Source organism: Miniopterus schreibersii, assembly GCF_964146895.1.
Source record: "Miniopterus schreibersii genome assembly, chromosome: 18".
Taxonomy (NCBI): Eukaryota; Metazoa; Chordata; class Mammalia; order Chiroptera; family Miniopteridae; genus Miniopterus; species Miniopterus schreibersii.
The window spans coordinates 26,705,770-26,723,718 of record NC_138121.1 but is presented as its reverse complement, the minus strand read 5'-3'; the positions used below and the strand labels follow the sequence as shown (position 1 = coordinate 26,723,718).

The window sequence follows — 17,949 nt, the reverse complement described above, 5'->3', positions numbered from 1 at the left end:
CCGCTTTCCGGCGGCGCCCGGCGAGTTGCGGTAGCGGAGTCTGAGGGACGCGCGTCGACTTCCTCGTCCTGGAGTCGGTGTCCAAGGAACACTAGCCCGAAGTGGGGGTCGGCCTGCGGGGGCCTCCGCCAGTGGCCGTGCCGCTCCAAGCAGTTTCCGCCTCGTCGCACTTCTCCGCTGAGGCGCCGCGCGGCCAGGCAGCGGATCCAGGCCTCAGCCGGGCCCGGGGCCTCCGGGGCTCTCCCGGGCTCAGCATGCCCGGGGTGAAGCTGACCACCCAGGCCTACTGCAAAATGGTGCTTCATGGAGCCAAGTACCCTCACTGTGCCGTCAATGGACTGCTGGTGGCTGAGAAGCAGAAGTCGCGCAAGGAGCACCTGCCGCTGGGCGGCCCGGGCGCCCACCACACTCTCTTCGTGGACTGTATTCCCCTGTTCCACGGCACCCTGGCCCTCGCCCCCATGCTGGAGGTGGCCCTCACCCTGGTAAGCGTGGGAACGGCGCCTGGCCGCCCCTCGGAGGTTGGCTTGCAGTCGGCTTCCACGCAGTCCCAGCTGGAAGCTGAGCGGTGTCGGGCGGGAGTCTAGAACGCACTCTCTGAGGTCGCCGTGACGGGGAACGTGGTGACCCGCGGGAGCGCGTAGCATGTTTGCCCGGCACTTGGGAATTGCCGCTCGGATGGCAGCTTGTAGTCGCAGCGGCCCAAGGAACCACCTTAACCTTCGTGGGTGTTTTTTAAAGGCGCTTTAGGCGACGAGTTATACATTAATTTCCTGAAAACAGGAGCCTTTATAGAAGCAAACTGTCATTAACTGGGTAATGATTCGAACGCGTTTTTACATTGGGGATTTTGAGTCGCGGGGGAAGTTTTGATGCGTTGTGACCTAAAGGCTGGAGTTTGGTTCGTGCGCACCTTCACAGAGCCGGCTCCCTATCTGACGTGGGTGTAAACGCTGTGGTCCTTTTGATGGTGGTACTCCGGAATCCCAGAGTTGAGACAAGTTTTAAAGAGGCGGCGGTGACATCACAGTCACTGCTTCCCCTGAGTGTGTGCGACCGACGTGTCAGGAGAATGTATCTGTTGCCGTCAGTGACTTCCCTAGCATGGTTTTAAAAGCTGGAAGATTTTGTGAAATTAAAAAGCGGGAGCAGTCGTACTTCCTACCCACTAGGCTTATTATGTGTCTGCTTGCAATGACTGCTTTATTGGAGCACATGGGGAAGACTTAGGCCACAGATAAATTGGGTGGTCATTGAATTCTAGGCAGTAGTTTTAGGGGTAGCATGATCAATAGAGGAAAAAAGACCACCTGTAAATTCCAGTGAATTGTTAAAAAAAAACCTTAGAGAGAAATAAACTAGCCTCAGACCTGTGTCAGTACCTGAGCTTAGGTACTGTGTATTTTTCTTTTAAGTATAAACTATGACTAAAAGCGTATTTAATTCATGTGGAAAGTAGTTAAGCTTGAGGTGGTGTGGGTAGAAATCCTTTCTCTATACATTCCATCAAGTAAAATGAGTCCATTTCATAATTTACCTGATTATGACACCCATGTAAATTGGTAAGCAGGAAGTACCTTTGGGCAAATGGTCCGGGCCCAAGGTTACTGGGCACATCTTTGAGTGCCTATTAAACTGTCACTGTGTGAATTTCTTCATATCATCTCTGAGCAGGAGATAGATAAGAAGTAGATGATATTTATAAAACCAACCATTTTAGCTTCTGAGGAAATGTACTGTCAGTACCAGAACATCACTGGGGTGTGCATGTGTATGTTTTAGTGCCAGTGTTTTCAACCAGCTGTCTTAATTATTCTGTCATCAAGGGAATTGCAGGCTGATTGGATGTATAGTGCATTCACTAGCAGGGAACTAGATTTACCAGTTGGATTAATGCAGGATTATTTATTTCTCCAATAGTGCCGGGCCTCTGATGGAGGGATATGGCTGAGGATCAAACACAGTACTTGCTTAGCAGCTGAACTTGAACCAAGCAGACAAGTACAGTATCTAAGAATAAGTGTCATATGTAGGGTTAAGCAGAAAGTGGTGAGGGTTCCAAGAGAAAAGTCAGCTCACCCAGGCTTGCAGAGTTAGGAAAGGCAGGCTGCCCAGAGAAAGGGACATGCAAGTAGTGGCCCAGTGGGCCAGCCGTAGTAACTTGAGGCACAGAGGGAGAACATTCAAGGCAGAGGGACCAGCATGTGCAAAGACCAGGAGAAGACTGGGGGTGGAGGAAGAGCTAGAGTGTAAAGGGGCCAGGGGTAGAGAAGTGAGCTGTGGACAGATATTGTAGAGGACCTTGCAGATCACACAAAGGAGTTTGGGCACCATCATGAAGACAGAGGGAAGCCACTGGAGGAGAGTTTCATGGTCAGACTTTTGTCTTAGAGTGATGGTTCTAGCCTACAGCAAAGAGAATGTTGGAGATAAAAGTGAATACAAGACTAGATGCAGAGAGGTGGCCTAAACTGAGTGTAGTGCGAATGCAGAGAAGGATCGGGGGAGCCAGGATGGAGAATCCACAGGACTTAGTGAATGTGGACATGGGGAAAAGGAAGCAAGGGGGAATCCTCAGTTTCTGAGTTACGCATTGGGAGGACATTGGTGCCTTTCATTGAGGGAAAGTGAAGGCAACCCAGGGTGGAAAGTTGAAATGCGTCCGGAGCTCAGAAAATGGATAGGCTGGAGACATAGATTGGAAACCAGGAGCTTCTCAATGACTTTTGAAGCTGTGAGAGCAGGCCGTGTTGGCCAGGACTGTGTGTGGAATGAGGAGAGAGCTATGAACAGAAGCCTGAGGAACTATAGCTTTTACAGGGTAGATGGAAGAACAGAAGTCAGCAGGGTAACTTGGTACCCAGAGGGGTAGGAGGAAAAAGAGTGTTGCTTTAAATCCATATACAGTCTTGTCAGAAATAAATAGATATAGACTTGAACTGCACTTGAATTGTAAAAGTATTACTAATTCTTCTCATTCTTAAGTAACCTCTACAGAGTTAAAAAGTTATGTTTCAGTTTCGAGGTATGAGTGCAATACTTAAGAGAATGAAATATGTATACTAACTATAAAGAACAGCATCTGAATCACCTTTACATGAATTTTCCCCGTGGAACAGGGCTGATTCTCAAACCACTTACCTAGGGAGAGAAGATTCCCAGAGGGGACCTTGACTCTTAAGATGGGCCCACTGCCACCAGCTTGTTAAGAGGGAAGGAATACCTGGCCAGTGTGTCTCAGTGGCTAGAGCGTTGGTTGACCTGCTCACCGAAGGGTCGCGGGTTCGATTTTCAGTCAAGGGTGCGTGCCTGGATTGTGGATTCCATCACTGGCAGGTTGGAGCAGGTGCAGGAGGCAACCAGTCGATCACATCGATGTTTCTCCCTGCCGCCCTTCCACTCTGTCTTTCTTACCCTGGGTTATTACACTCTGCAATCCAGACTCTCAATTTCCAGCACTTCTCCCTTCATTGTTTGAATCTCCTATCCAGCAAACTTAAGTCCAAACTAGATTATCTGCAGTAACTTCTTTTCAGCAGTAAAAATAGCCGGAGTTCTGTCCTTACCCAAGCAGTGGTGGTTTATGCTGGCTTTTCGTACTTACATTGACCAAAATGTTGAGTCATAGACTCAGTATTTGACAAATGTGAAAAAGATGCCAATCTAGTACAATTGAATAACTTTCAGAGTAAAGTTATCTAATCCAAAAATTTAGTATTACAATTAAGGTACTTAAATTTATATAATTCAGTTTTTGACTTAGCAACTTTGTAACCTGGAGGCAATGAAAGATCTCAGTGCAAGAAGCCAGTTTACCAGTATTTCAGCATGTGGAAGATGTAATTTTAATAAAGCACCTAAATCCCTGAAACTGTATAAATGAGGCCTTATTCTTGTGGCTTTTTTCTATTTAGAGAGTTTCACATTGTAATTATTTTTGATAAGTAGGAAAGGCTGACTTGATATACAGGCCATCAAGGGGCAACATGAGATTCCTTTAAAAGGCTTTTCATTATACTTTTCCATTTTAGAAAAATCCTTGCATTTCTGGGTGCTTTTTTTAAAAAAATACTTATCCCTGTTATCTTATTTATCCTTATAACCCTTTGACGTAGGTAGTGATGGAATTATTTCTAATAGCAAAAACCCATAAAACGTTAGTAGGGAAATTAGCATAAACCTGCTGTTCTCTGGGCCCTTTTTGTCCCTTCCCCTCTTTGATTTCCTAGTACAGGGGAGCAGCTTTTGATTACATTCTGCTCAGATGACTTTCTCATTTGCCAGTTGGCCTAATCACCATGATTCTGGTCCAGAATTCTCCCTGCTGCCTCCATATGAGCCGTCTCTGGGCTCATTTGCAGGGGCTGCTGTCCTCTAGCCCTTTCCTAAGCCCCCTATTTCCTTCTGCCCCTTGTTTACCCTGGGAAAGGGAGATTGCTGCTCTGGGTCTTCCTTTCAGTTCTTCCCCCTGACTTCCCCTCTGTCCCCATCCCATTTACCTCCAGAGCTCTTCTTTTATGGATCCAGCTACTTTCTATTCCATAGACAACTCAGCATCCCACTTGGAAAAGCACTTTTCTTCTCAGTGAAACTAACACAACCCCTCTACTTTTAGCTTCCAAGGCCTGCTTGTTGCCAACACCAACCTCAGCTTGTAAGTGGCAAGCCCTCCTCAGAGTGGCTCTCCTATCATTTCCCTGTTTTGCCTACATTATGGCTGTTTTATAGTCATGAGAGGTGGGTAATAGTGCTTTGAAAATTGTAAGGTGCCTCACATATGCAAATATTAGCAAGTTTGCTGAGAGAAACTACTTTTTTTGTGCCTTATCTAATTGAGAATGAATGGGTTGAACCCAGCACCTTTAATAGTTCTAGTGTCTGGACTGGAATGAGACAAACACCGCATTGAACAGAGATGGTAGCAGGCTTATACCAAGGTTAAAGTGTCCTTCTTTCTCTCTGAAAAGTAAAAGAAAATACATCAATAAATACAGAATTGGGACTCTTGTATTCAGAGCCAGTTTTACTAAGTTGACATCAGGTTTCAGGGTGTTATTATGAACTTTGATTTTCATTTTGATTGTTTACAAAATGCATACAGGAGTATGGAATCATAGCAGCAAAGCAAGAAAAAAGGAAATGGATTCACTGAGAACAGGTCAAATTGCTCCTCAGTTCTTTTGCCTTACCCTACCCCACTTGGGAGGAAGCAAGTTGCTTTTTTAAGTTTTGTTTTATTTTTTATTGATTTCAGAGAGTGGGAGGGAGAAATAGAAACATCAATGATATGAGAGAATCATCAATCGGCTGCCTCCTGCACGCCTCCTACCAGGGATTGAGCCCACAACCAGAGCATGTGCCCTTACCAGGGATTCAGACCTTGACCTCCAGGTTCATGGGTCGACACTCAACCACTGAGCTGCACTGGCTGGGCTCAAGTTGCATTTACTGAGCAAGCTACCGCTTAAATCCACTAGGATTCTTATTAATGAGCCATTGGGCTTACTGCAGGATTCTGAAGGCCCTGCCTGCCCCCATCCCCACCCGACCCCATGTCCACACTGCTCATCTTCCACACATTGACTTTCACTTCACACCAAGTCACTCTCACCTAATAATAGCTGGTACCATTTTCAAGACTATCAAAGGAAACTCTACCCCTCTTTTTAAAACTTGATACCGGGCTAGTTGGTTGGCTCAGTTGGTTGAGTGTTGTCCTGTGCACCAAAAGGTTGCCTGTTCGATTCCCTGTCAGGGCACATACCTGGGTTGTGGGTTAGATTTCCAGTCGGGGCATGTACGGAAGGCAACCAATCAATGTTTCTCATTGAATCCCCCCCCCCCCCAAAAAACATGTCCTCAGTGAAGATAAAAAGAGAGAGAAAGAGAAAACTAAAACTTGTTTACCTACCTCTGTGGGCTCTGATGGCTGACTAGGGGGCCTTAGTCAAGTCTTTATTTCTCACTTTCATGTTCTCCATTCCTCACTTCGTGGCCAGTTGTGTCTATGTCTAGACAGCTGTGGACAGGCTGTGCATGCTCATCATGCGCATCCATACAGTTAAATTGGTTATTCTTGTTCGAATCATTCAGATGTTTCTAAAACCAAGCCAGAGCTTTGTGACCTGGTTCACTTTTTTTTTTTTTTTAATCCTCCCCCGAGGATATTTTTTCCATTGCTTTTCAGAGAGAGTGGAGGGGGAGGACATTGATGTGAGAGAGAGACATCGATTGGTTGCCTCCCGCACACGCACCAACCAAGGCTGGGGATCAAGCCTGCAACAGCAGAGGTACGCGCCCTTGACCAGAATCGAACCTCAGACCCTTCCGTATGTGGGCTGACGCTCTAACCACTGAGCCAAACCAGCCAGGGCCTGGTTCACTTTTAGGGTAGCCTCTTCAGAGAGTTCTACTAGAAGTTCAAGATCATGACATTATTTTTATGCTAGAATTTGGCTAGGCCCTCGGAGTTTTTCATACAGGAATTTGCCCTTATCAGCTAAAGTGTAAGTCAGGGTGTGCATTGTGTTTGCTGAGGAATCCTATACCTTTGCCTTCAGCCCAGGAAAGGAATCTAGAAGCAGTTTAGACTGCTCACTAAAAACTGCTGCTGGGGCTAGTCAGGATATCACCAGTAGCAAATAATTATCCTTATATTAAAAGCTATGATGCCCTGACCAGTGTGGCCCAGTGGTTAGGCTGTTAGGTCTTTATAAGAGAGAAGCAGACATTCATTCAGAGTCAAAGATTTGATGGCAGAAGCAGAGGTCACAGTGATGCAGCCATTAGCTAAGGAATGTAGGTGCCCTTGGGATGCTGGAAAAGGCAAGGATAGGATTCTCCCCTAAAGCCTCCAGAAAGAATCAATCCTGCTGACCCATTGTAGACTTCTGACCTATAAAATCATAGATCTGTGTTGTGTTAAGCCACAAGCTTGTGTAACTTGTTACAAGGGCAGTAGGAAACTAATACTGTAGCCAAACTTGGGACACATCTCTAGTTTTGACTTGGTATATAAGGACAGCCCATACCAGAGGGCAGAGAGGGAGATGTCCGAGTGGGCAGAGATGAGGGTTACCTTGAGGACACACTCAAGAGGCTGGTCTTTGATAGGAAACAAAGGCTGAGAGGGCTACACTAAAGGGAAGACTAATCTAGAGAGTGCGGCCAAATGCTACATTTTAAAGCTAGGCTATGCCCTTTGGTGCTACATGGAGATTAAGTTTTTTAAAAAATGAAAGAAACTGCTGCTGTAAGCAGCAATAGGAAGTTTCTAGAACCCATTCCTTTAAGGGGTAACAGAGGCAAAATATAAGTAATTTTGGAGTCATTTGTAGCAAAAAGTTACAGTGAAAGAGCCATTATAAATATTTTGGAGACATAGCCCTAATCTTTTGGGTGGATGACCAAAACATCTAATTGGTTCAATAAGCCTTGGTTTTGACCCAATATGGTAATTTGTGAGCTCTTAGGAGGCCAGAATTATTCTAATCCTCATGTGAGCCAGGGAACCTTGAACTGTAACCATCTTGTAATGTCTGCTTTTAGTCATAAAGGAGACTGAAGTCCAAACCAGAATTCAAGAAAAAGAGCCATAGGACTATATTAAACAAAAAATGAAAAAGAAAAAAGAAAAACCTTTTTAACCAATTAATTCACTATGAAAAAAATGAGTATCAATTTTTCTTCCTCTGCAGACTGAGAACAGAATTTATTGCAGTGTATTATTAAAATTCCATTATGGCAAAACAGTTAGGATAAGCTTTTGTTTTCAGTAATGGTATTAGACCTGCAGGAATCTAAATCCGATGAGAGAAGAGTGGCATTATAAAACAGACTAAAAAACTTTCAAAGCCGGCCACCGTGCTCCCATTTAAAAGCATGCCGCAGGTAATTGAGTGTGTGTGCGTGCTCTCTTGCGAGCATTGCTGCCTGCATCTGCCCACCTGTATGTGTGCACCTGTTTACCTCACACTCGAGTATGAAGGGTTTTTCATGGTATGTTGCCACGAATACCGAAGTATAGTGTAAAAAGCCTTGGTTTCAAAAGAGACTTAGATGCCCATCTGGGCTCTGCTACCTGGCTGTGCAAACTTAGAACCTCTGAGCTTTAGTTTGCTTATCCGGGAAGGATTGATTTCAGTAATCTTAAGTATTTTTCAAGCCCCAGAATGCCTCAATTCTTTATATTGTAAGAGAAGGTGAGTAAAGATGGCCTTCTCTCCCCATAGCACCGCACCTGTTCAATATGCCTCAGCATTGGGGCCTTCCAAAGGGACTTAGCAAGAAGTTCATTCCTCGTGTCTAGCCCCACCCCTTCTGGCCTTTACAAGGTCCACATATATGGGAAGATGCCCCACCTCAGTGAGAGTGAGGGGCCCGTGCTCTTCTGTGCTCTCTCTGGCCTCACATGGATCGTGGAAAGCAAGTTGGTGTGACCTTTTTTCTGTGAACACCCATTTCATTATTGTAGCCCTTTCTCTGGGGGAAGGATACAGGTTTATATGGTGCCTAGTCCCAGCATTTGGGAGGGAGGGGGTCTCCTGTGTTTATTAAGACTTGATACTTAAGGGGAAATTATTTATCTTCCCAATTTTTGTTCCTTTTTCAGATTGATTCATGGTGCAAAGATAATAGCTATGTGATTGCTGGTTATTACCAAGCTAATGAACGAATAAAGGATGCCAGGTATGTTCGTGCAAAAACCCTCTGTGGTCTGAAAGAATGATCGTGTGATAGACAAAGACATCTCTGATGTGCATTTTAACCTTCTGTAGGCGCAAGATGCCAAATCTGTGAGAACGAAACCCCTCCCCTCCCTCTGTGCTTGTTTATAGTATTTGAGGGGAACTGTGGAGTGAATAATTTCAAACAACAGAAAGTCTAAACATTTATATTAACTTTGGGATTCTGTTTTGTATCTTCTTTATTTTGCTTGAAGAAAATTCATGCAGTAAAAGCAATAGTCACGGACCTCCAGTTTCTATCCCCACTCAGCTCTGCCTTACTTCCCATTCCCGAATGAGGAATGATGTAGGACAGAACATTAGGAAAGAATACCACCCTCCTTGGGGATAATTAAAACAACTTTTAGATTTGGTGCTCTGTGATGAAAATATGGTGTGTGCTGCTTCCTTCATATTGGCTCCTGGTTCCTTTCTCATTAATGAACAAAGTGGAGTACTCTGCTTTATATCTGCCTCAGTCCCAACAGAAAAATAGATGGCACACTAAAATTAGGATAATTTGAGGAGGGCTTGATAAGCAGATTACTTCCAAAGGTGTGGGAGGTATGTAAGAGGCCTCACAAGAGAGTAGTGCAGTAACCCAAAGGTGGCAGCAGAAGCCAGTCACCTGGGCCTGATAGGACAGGGAGGAAAGTTGAATAAAGAAGTCCACCTCTGGAAGGGATTAAGATGTACAAATTTCCGGTTATAAAAACAGTCACAGGGATGTAAAGTACAGCATAGAGAATGTAGTCAGTACTATTACAATAACTGTGTGGTGTCAGGTGAGTACTTTACTTAATGGGCTGATCACTTTGTAAGTTATATAAATGTCCAATCACTATGTTGTACACCTGCTTCTAATATAATGTATGTCAGTGGTAATAGAAATAAGCCAATCAGAGAAAGACAAGTATCATATGATCTTATATGTGGAATCTGATCAACAAAATAGATCCAGAGACATAGAAGCATGGAACAGACTGACGAATCTCAGAGGGAAGGCAGGGGTAGAGGGGTGGGAAGAGATTAACCTAAGAACTTATGTACACATGTGCATAATCCATGGACACAGACAGTAGTGTGGTGACGGCCTGGGGGGGGTACAGGGTGGAGGGGATCAATGGGGAGAAAAGGGGTCATTTGTAATACTTTCAACAATAAAGATAAATTAAAACAGAAAAAAGAAAGAAAAAAGAAGTCATCCTTAAGAGGAAGAATGCCCTTTGGTTGAGGGACATGGCCAGCAACTGGCCAGGTGTGACCACATAAGAAGAGGCCCAACGGAGTCATTCCCTGACCTCCCTCTGAGTTCCTCCAGCCAGGAACCAGGGCAGATGGGAAGTCAGGAGCACAGTATGTAACGGGAAGCACTGACATGCTTTCCTCACATTGACTAACTCCAGTGTCCAGGCAGTGAGGAGATGCAGTCAAGTACCTCAGACCGAAACTCCTCCTGAAAATATGTCCACTTGCCCAGCATAGGCAAGAGGTTGGACTCCAATAGTATTTTTGGAAATAATGCAATAAGCTGGTGACCAAATATTGCTATTACTGATGAGACACAAGGTACTGCAGGGACTTAAACCCTCCTACCCTTGGAGGACTGGGTCCAGTAGGGATTCTGAGGGAAATAGAGTAACAAGCGAAACACTGGGTTCAAAACAACTATTGAAGCCTCCCCCAGGATGACAGTGCATAGGCACTCTCTGAGCCCTGGTTCCTTAGCTTCTCCCACTACCTTTCTGTTCTTTCTCAGAACCCAGAGCACCCCTCATTTCTCCTCCTCAGGTGCGTCTGTGACTAACCTCACTCCTTCTAGGACCTCCTCTCCATTCAATTCTATCCACCTCCCATGTATTGATGGCTCAATGTTAGCATTCCCATCTCTGATCTAGAGCCTATTCATGGGGCCCATCTCAGGCTTGGTCTTTGACTAGGCACAGAATGCCCTCCCTGAGCAGCCAAGCTCTGTGCTGAGCAAAGCTAAAGACTCTTGGCCTTGCCTGCAGGTTGCTGGGTTGAATATGAAAGATATTGCCAACACAGGACTAACAGAAAATAACAGGCCAGTTGTCATGAGGGTGGTGCAGAGGACTGTGACAGCAGGAGCAGGGAGGAGTTGCATCTGTTAGTCTGACCAGAGGAGCCCACAGGGAAGGGAGTCATTTGAATTGGGCACTCAAGAGTAGACAGGGTCTTGTCAAGTGGGGACCGGGAAGGAAGAGCTTTTCAAGAGGGGACAACATGATGAAGACACCAGCTGGAAAAGAGGGCTGGGCCATGGGGTGCACACACAGACAAAATGCTACCAGTGGAGTCTGGAAAGGTAGGGAGAGGCATACCCAGGGCTCTAAGGTATTTTGAACTTTATTTTGTGAGCAGTGGGGAGCTACCCTTGGAAGGAGGGTTTTCCTGAACCAAGCAGTTCTTTCCCACAGCTACTCTTGAAGAAAGGAGAGGGGACTAGGCAAGAGGTAAGGTCCCTGGCTTGTCAAGTGAGTGTAGATACCTCCCCTTCCTTTATTTCCTGCCCCTACCCCCAAGTCCATGCCCTTACATGGTCACCCCTAGTGTACCTGCACAGGGTCTCTTGTCTTCATGCTTCATTTGGCTCATGGCCTCTCCATCTTCCTGCCTCTATTCAGACCTTTTTTAGCTCAGCCTGGAATTATCTTACTCAGGCACCATTTTCATGCTATTTATATCTTCTAGAATGCCCTGCTTCCTTTACCTGCTATATGCTCAGGAGGTTTTGCATTCCCCCATTGATGTCAATATTTAAGTACCTACTAACCAACCATTTCTTAGATCCATAGAGAAAATAAAACATTAGCAGGGGTGGGGGGTAGAGATGCCCAGTAACTCTTTAGTTCCTTCTTTTTTTTTTTTTAAATATATCTTTATTGATTTCAGAGAGAGGAAAGGAGAGAGAGAGAGCTAGAAACACCAATGATGAGAGAGTCATTGATCGGCTGCAGCCCGCAACTCGGGCATGTGCCCTGACCGGGAATCGAACCCTGATCGCCTGGATCCTAGGTCGACGCTTAACCGTTGAGCCACGCCCGGCCGGGCTTTAGTTCCTTCTGATGAGCCTGTCTCTGCTCTACTTCAGGATTTCATCCATCCCTCTGACATGCTGGTGCTGTGTTGGGAGTAAACCTGGAGTCCCTAACACTGTACCCAGCCTAGGGCTTCACTGGTGTTGTCCTATCTAATTCTCACAAGGATGCTCAGGTAAAGAAACTCCAGCCAGAGGTGGTCCCCGCACAAAGGCTACACCACATGGAAACTCAGGAGCTTGGAACATGCCAGCTTTCTTCAGCACTATTTGCTCTATCTGAGAATCTTCCCTTTTCTTTTCAGCCAGACCTAGCTGAAAATATGCTCTTCTTTTAGAAATACCAGCTGATTAATGGTGTCTCACAGCATAGGCTTTGGAGCCAGAGGAACTTGGGTTCAAACCTAGGTGACTTACTGATTCACCTCCTTGGCCTCAGTGTCCTATCTGTAAAATGGAGCTAGCAGCGAGTGGTTGTGAAGGTAGAGTGAAGCAACGAGCAGCATTTTACCTTTGCGCTTGGTTCAGAGTAGGAGCTGGTGCCATTACTAGTCCTATGGTCACTTTATTCAAAAAAAGGATCATTCGGTGCTTTAACATTTTATAAAAGAAATGTTAAGGTGTTTGTAACTGTTTTATTCATTTCCTAAACTTGAGGTTTTTACATTGTTTCATTATGTCATGTCATAATTACTGGTGTTTTGCTTCATAATCAGCATTTCATGTGGGTAAATTTCAGTACCAGGCACTGTGCCCTGGCCTGAGATAGATAATAAAAAGTTTTTAGATACAAAATGTAAAAATGCGCCCAGCCGGGTGTGGCTCAGCACTTGAGCATCGACCTAGGATCCAGGCGATCAGGGTTTGATTCCCGGTCAGGGCACATGCCCGGGTTATGGGCTCGATCCCCAGTCGGGGGCTTGCAGGAGGCAGCTGATCAATGACTCTCATCGTTGATGGTTCTATCTCTCTCTCTCCCTCTCCTTTCCTCTCTCTGAAATCAATAAAGATATATTTTAAAAATTAAAAAAAAATGTAAAAATGTAAGATCTCAGGAGTAAATGCCTAGCTTTGTACTGGTTGGGAAGGGGCTTAGCAAAGTGGTCTCTGTCTCCAGGGTTCCTGCAATTTTATTTGGCAGCTGACTCTTCACGGGAACAGGAGTTGAAATTACCTGGTAGAAAAACAAAGTACTGACTTTAATATCATAATGCAACAGTCTTACATTAAGAATGAGGTAGGTCAGTATTTGAGACTAAGTGCAAAATACAAAAAACTAAACAAAATTGGCCATTCTTTCAAATACTTTGGCAATTTATTAACTCAAATTTTTTTTAAACTTCTTTCAAAAGAATAAGTTTTAAATTTGAGTTCTTGGGCATCTGAAATGGTAGCTTTTATTTTTAATGAATGTTTCTTGACTCCCCTTCCCAGTAGAAGTCACCAACTACTATGATAATCATAAGTGTTAGGATAATGGTTTTGTTACTTTCTTCATGGTACATGCTTACAGGTCCTTAGAGGATCATGCACTTAGCAAATGCCAGCTTCTTTTCCCTTTGCACCTGAGGTGTAGGTGAGTCAGGACCAGTAACGATGCAGAGCAGTCAGGATGTCTCTTCCACATTTGGTGGACAAATAGGCAGCCCTGTTCCTGCTCCTCTCCGGTTCCCATTTGAGCTGTGGGAACTTGGCCCCTGTGTTCAGTGAAGCACTGCTTTCCGTGCCGACCTGAGAGACAAGAATCTCTGGGCCTCTTTCATTTTTAAACTGTTTTTTATTTTCATTTTTCTTAACACAATACTGCAGACTTATAATCAACATATCACTACAAATTCTCAATTTTGAAAGTGAAAATAGAATAAATAGATACTATAAAACATTTATTCTGTGTTTTGTTTGTTTTTTCAGTTTAATCACAAGGAAAGAATTGTAATTGTGTGTTTCTTTAAATAAATTCAAAATAATGAATGTATTTTCATGGCCATTAAAATACATTTTGGGGGGGGATACCCTGTTTATAGCTCAGTCCCTGCTTCAAAAAGCTGAGATTCTAATTGTGTGGGGAAAACAAGATGCAGAAAAAGACAACTGCATGCCAAGGATTAAGTGTCAAAGCCTTAAGAAGTAAACAGTGTTTAGAGAAGGGACAAATAGACCTCATCTGGGCAGCTTGGCAAGTCCTCCCAGAAAGGGGGTCGTTTTCTAGGCATTAAAGATGGGAATGAGTTCAGTAAGCAAAGATTAGTATGGGAGGGCATTCCAAACGGAACAGTATGAGGGAGGAAGGTGATATATAGACAGTTTTACTGAAAAAGTAAATAAGTAGGTCACTTACTGAATAAAGACACACAGAGCTTTGTTCCTGTGGGTAGGAATGATAGCCATGTCCACAGTGAGAAAGGCTGAAAAAGGTGGGCTTTTATCTTACAGGCGAGTGGAGAAGGGGTAGAAGTTTCATTTTAGCAAAATTGATCTAAAGAGTTTTCAGGATGTATCAGATAAGAAGAGCCTAGAAATTGAGACCAGTTAGGAAATTTTAAAAACCCATGGCTATGGTGGTATAAAATACATGACAGAGAATGAAGGAGGCAGAGGCAAGGAAAGAATCTACAGCACCTGATGAGTGAGTGAAGAAAAGTGGGAAAGGTAACCTCAATCAGAGAAGCTGGACATAGGCCAGCCCACCTGGACGTGGTAGGTGCCAGCTGGGAGGCCTTGGAAGGGTGGCAGGTGTTAGGTAGATTTCGAGGGTGCTAGCCCACAGAGGCAAGGGGGTAGAACCAGATTGCACAGTTGTATAAGAAAATGGAGAAGGGCAACGAGATCATTGACTTACTGAAGAAGCTTAAGAAATGTGGTTGAGCCCTGGCCCATGTGGTATGGCTCAGTGGTTAGAGTGTCGGCCTGAGCACCAAAGGGTCTCAGGTTTGATTCCCGGTCAAGGGCATGTACCTGGGTTCCAGGTTTGTTCTCCAACCCCAGTTGGGGCATGTGTGGGAGGCAACCAGTCGATGTGTCTCAAATCAATGTTTCTCTCTCCCCTCCACCCTTTCCACTCTCTCTAAAAATATATGGAAAAAATATCCTTGGGCGAGGATTAACCAGAAAGAAAGAAAAAGAGAGAGAGAGAGAGAGAAAGGGGGGGGGAGGGAGGGAGGGAGGGAGGGAGGGAGGGAGGGAGGGAGGGAGGGAGGGAAGGGAAGGAAGGAAGGAAGGAAGGAAGGAAGGAAGGAAGGAAGGAAGGAAGGAAGGAAGGAAGGAAGGAAGGAAGGAAGGAAGGAAGGAAGGAAATGTGGTTGAAAAGGAGGAAGGAGGTTAGACAGTGGCTAGAGGGAACCAGTTAAATAATTTTTTTTATCCTAAATAGGAAAAGACTTACCCAGATTTGACAGGAGAGCTATCAGATTTGACGGGGAATATGAGTAAAGCCCTGAGGAGGAGGTCAGAATGGATGGGCCTGTGGGCAGGGGGGAGGAGGCCTCTTCCTGAAACAGGATAAAAAAATAACTTTGTGTATGGGGGGTAGCCAGGCATGATGTGGGAGCCACTCTGTAATTCATTTTTATTGACTTAAGGTAGAAAGTTGTCATTTATCAAGGTTGTGATGGGACAGAGCCAGAGCCAGCAATTGAAAGGTCACAAACATGAAGAACATTTGGAATGGCTTGGGAATTTTAGAAAAAAAATTTTAAAGAGAAAGCAAGCAGCTCAATTGCCAGCAGCTAAGAGGTAGACAGGGTCACTTTGGGAGCTTGCAGATGGAAAAGGCAGGCCCAGGAGGCTTCCAGCTTGGAGCTTGACACTAGCCTGGACCGTTCAGCAGCAGTCCATCTAAGTGTCGTGGATAGCACTCTCCAATGGGTCCCAGGGAGCCTTTCTATTTAGAAGATGCCTTCTCAGGATCCCCTTCACAAGGGCTTCCTGGTGGGATGAGACAGGACCTGCTTTGCACTGTGCTCCCCATTGCCCTTACTGCATTCCCTGTCCTCAGCACAAGTCATTGCAGCTGGACCACTGGTCTTTTCATCATTGCTTGTTAACTTTGCTGTAGGTAGACAGTGTTGAGTGGCACTAACTAGGACGTGGTAAACCCACTGGTTCTTCTTTTGCAGTCCAAACCAGGTTGCAGAAAAGGTAGCCTCCAGAATTGCCGAGGGCTTCAGCGATACCGCTCTCATCATGGTAAGTCACTCTTGATTGCCCGTTGTGTTTTCTGTCTACAGGATGGCTACTTAGCATTTCCTTGCTAACATAGAGCTTTGCTGTATATGCAGTCCTTCTTTCTGCAGATACTTCAAACCATTGCCACCTTTTGTAGTCACAGCGCATGGATATCCAGAAAGGGAGAGTCATTTCTCAAAGTGGGATCCCCATATTGGCAGCATCATCACCAGCCGAGAATTTGTTAGAAATGCAGATTCTTGGGGCCCATCAGTCTGTGTTTTAATATGCTTCCAGATGATTCCGATGCACACTCAAGCATGGGAGCCATTCAATTAGAATAGCCAGCATAGCCTATAGGGAAAGAAGGAAGGAAGGAGTCAGGTAGATAAGTAGCTAACATAAGAACCTTGTTAAATAAACTCAATTCAGACAGATTTCTAACAGGAAGGAAAGAAGTAATGTTTGAAAGCTCTACTTTTGTGAAGAAACAATGAAATGGTGTTTATCCTACATAACACATAGTTGACCTTAAGCCACACTGGTGCAATTCCACACATCACATGTGCAGTGTCTGCACACTGTGAGGCAGGGTTTCTGCCATGGGCCACGAGGAGGTGCTGCCTTTGACTTTTTGTTAGCTCTCTTCATGACTGTCCTTTGTCTTGTGTGCAGGTAGACAACACTAAGTTTACAATGGACTGCGTGGTACCTACGATCCATGTGTACGAACACCATGAAAACAAATGGCGGTGCAGAGACCCACACTAGTGAGTGCTGTGTTCTCAGGATGACCTATGTACAGAGTATGCTGGGGCCTGTTCCCTGCTCCCAGGTCCCACAGTAAAGGGATCCCAACCTCCTGTGCTTTTCAGTTAGCCTTTTCTCCAGAGGAGCATACAACCCTCCTACAGAAATCATGTGCGTTCCTCTGCTCCTGGGGCACTGAGGCAAATAGAGCTTCAGAGCAGTAGAGAGAATCTGAGTGTTACTCAGGGTCTTCCCGCCCCAAACCCCAGGGCACCTCTCCATAAGCCAAACCCTCTTTCCTGGCATTTGGTTTGGTTTATTTGTAATTACTCAGAAAGCATTAGTCATCTACCTCCAGCTCTGTCAGCATTTTAACCATGTTGTGTATTATTGATATACATCTTCATGTGTTTAAAATGTACATTTGCTAGTATTCGTTATATTGTCTTCCTTTATACCACTCTGCATGTGGCTGGTTTGCTGTTTGCTCTATTGAAAAGGCAGACTTTTTTTTTGTTAAGAGGCTGATTTCTCCTGTTTCACCCCGTAGTGATTACTGTGAAGACTGGCCAGAGGCCCAGAGGATCTCCGCGTCACTCCTGGATAGCCGGTCCTATGAAACACTTGTCGATTTCGACAACCACCTGGATGACATTCGGAATGACTGGACCAATCCCGAGATCAATAAAGCTGTTCTGCACCTGTGTTAGGGAGAGATTTCAATGACTAGTCTCTGGGCATTTCCACTGGGCTGAAGAAGAAAAGCTATTTTTAAATGTAAATAAAATATCTCATTGCCTGTGTGGAAAACTGACAGTTTTCAGAAGTGGCGTGTGCCTTGAAAGAGAGCAGAATGTTACATCAGTCATCTTTTTAATGCAGAGTCTCTAGAAGAGGTACCAACTGTCCAATCTGACCATCCCTGTGGAGTTCTTCCCAGTTGTGTGTTGCCATAATCCTCCCAATCAAAGCTGTTTCTGCTTGTCCAAGATTGTTCCTATTAAACAGTTTTAATTAACCTTTTATAATCTGGAGAGGATACTTTTTAAGACTTATGAACTATCTTTAAAAAAGCAACGACGATCATATCTTATACCTGAATGAGAGTGTTTGTGAGTTTTCATCCAGTTTGAGTTAATGTCATCCAGCCCTGGGATTGGGCCGGTGCGTAGTGTGCAGGTGCCCAGTCAGTGTCTGAGAACCTTTGTGTTGGTTGGTGTTCAGCGGTCGGAAGGCTACAGCTCTCAA

At 44.8% G+C, this 17,949-nt stretch overlaps 1 protein-coding gene across 1 annotated transcript; it reads left to right on the top strand.

Moving 5' to 3' along the window:
- Positions 1–9: 9 nt before the first annotated feature.
- EMC8 (ER membrane protein complex subunit 8) lies at positions 10–17,504 on the top strand. The gene is made up of 5 exons (XM_081118411.1): positions 10–485; positions 8,612–8,688; positions 15,903–15,972; positions 16,627–16,721; positions 17,252–17,504. The coding sequence occupies exons 1-5, from the start codon at positions 255–257 to the stop codon at positions 17,409–17,411; spliced, it is 633 nt and encodes a 210-aa protein (XP_080974537.1). The 5' UTR covers positions 10–254; the 3' UTR covers positions 17,412–17,504.
- Positions 17,505–17,949: the final 445 nt, after the last annotated feature.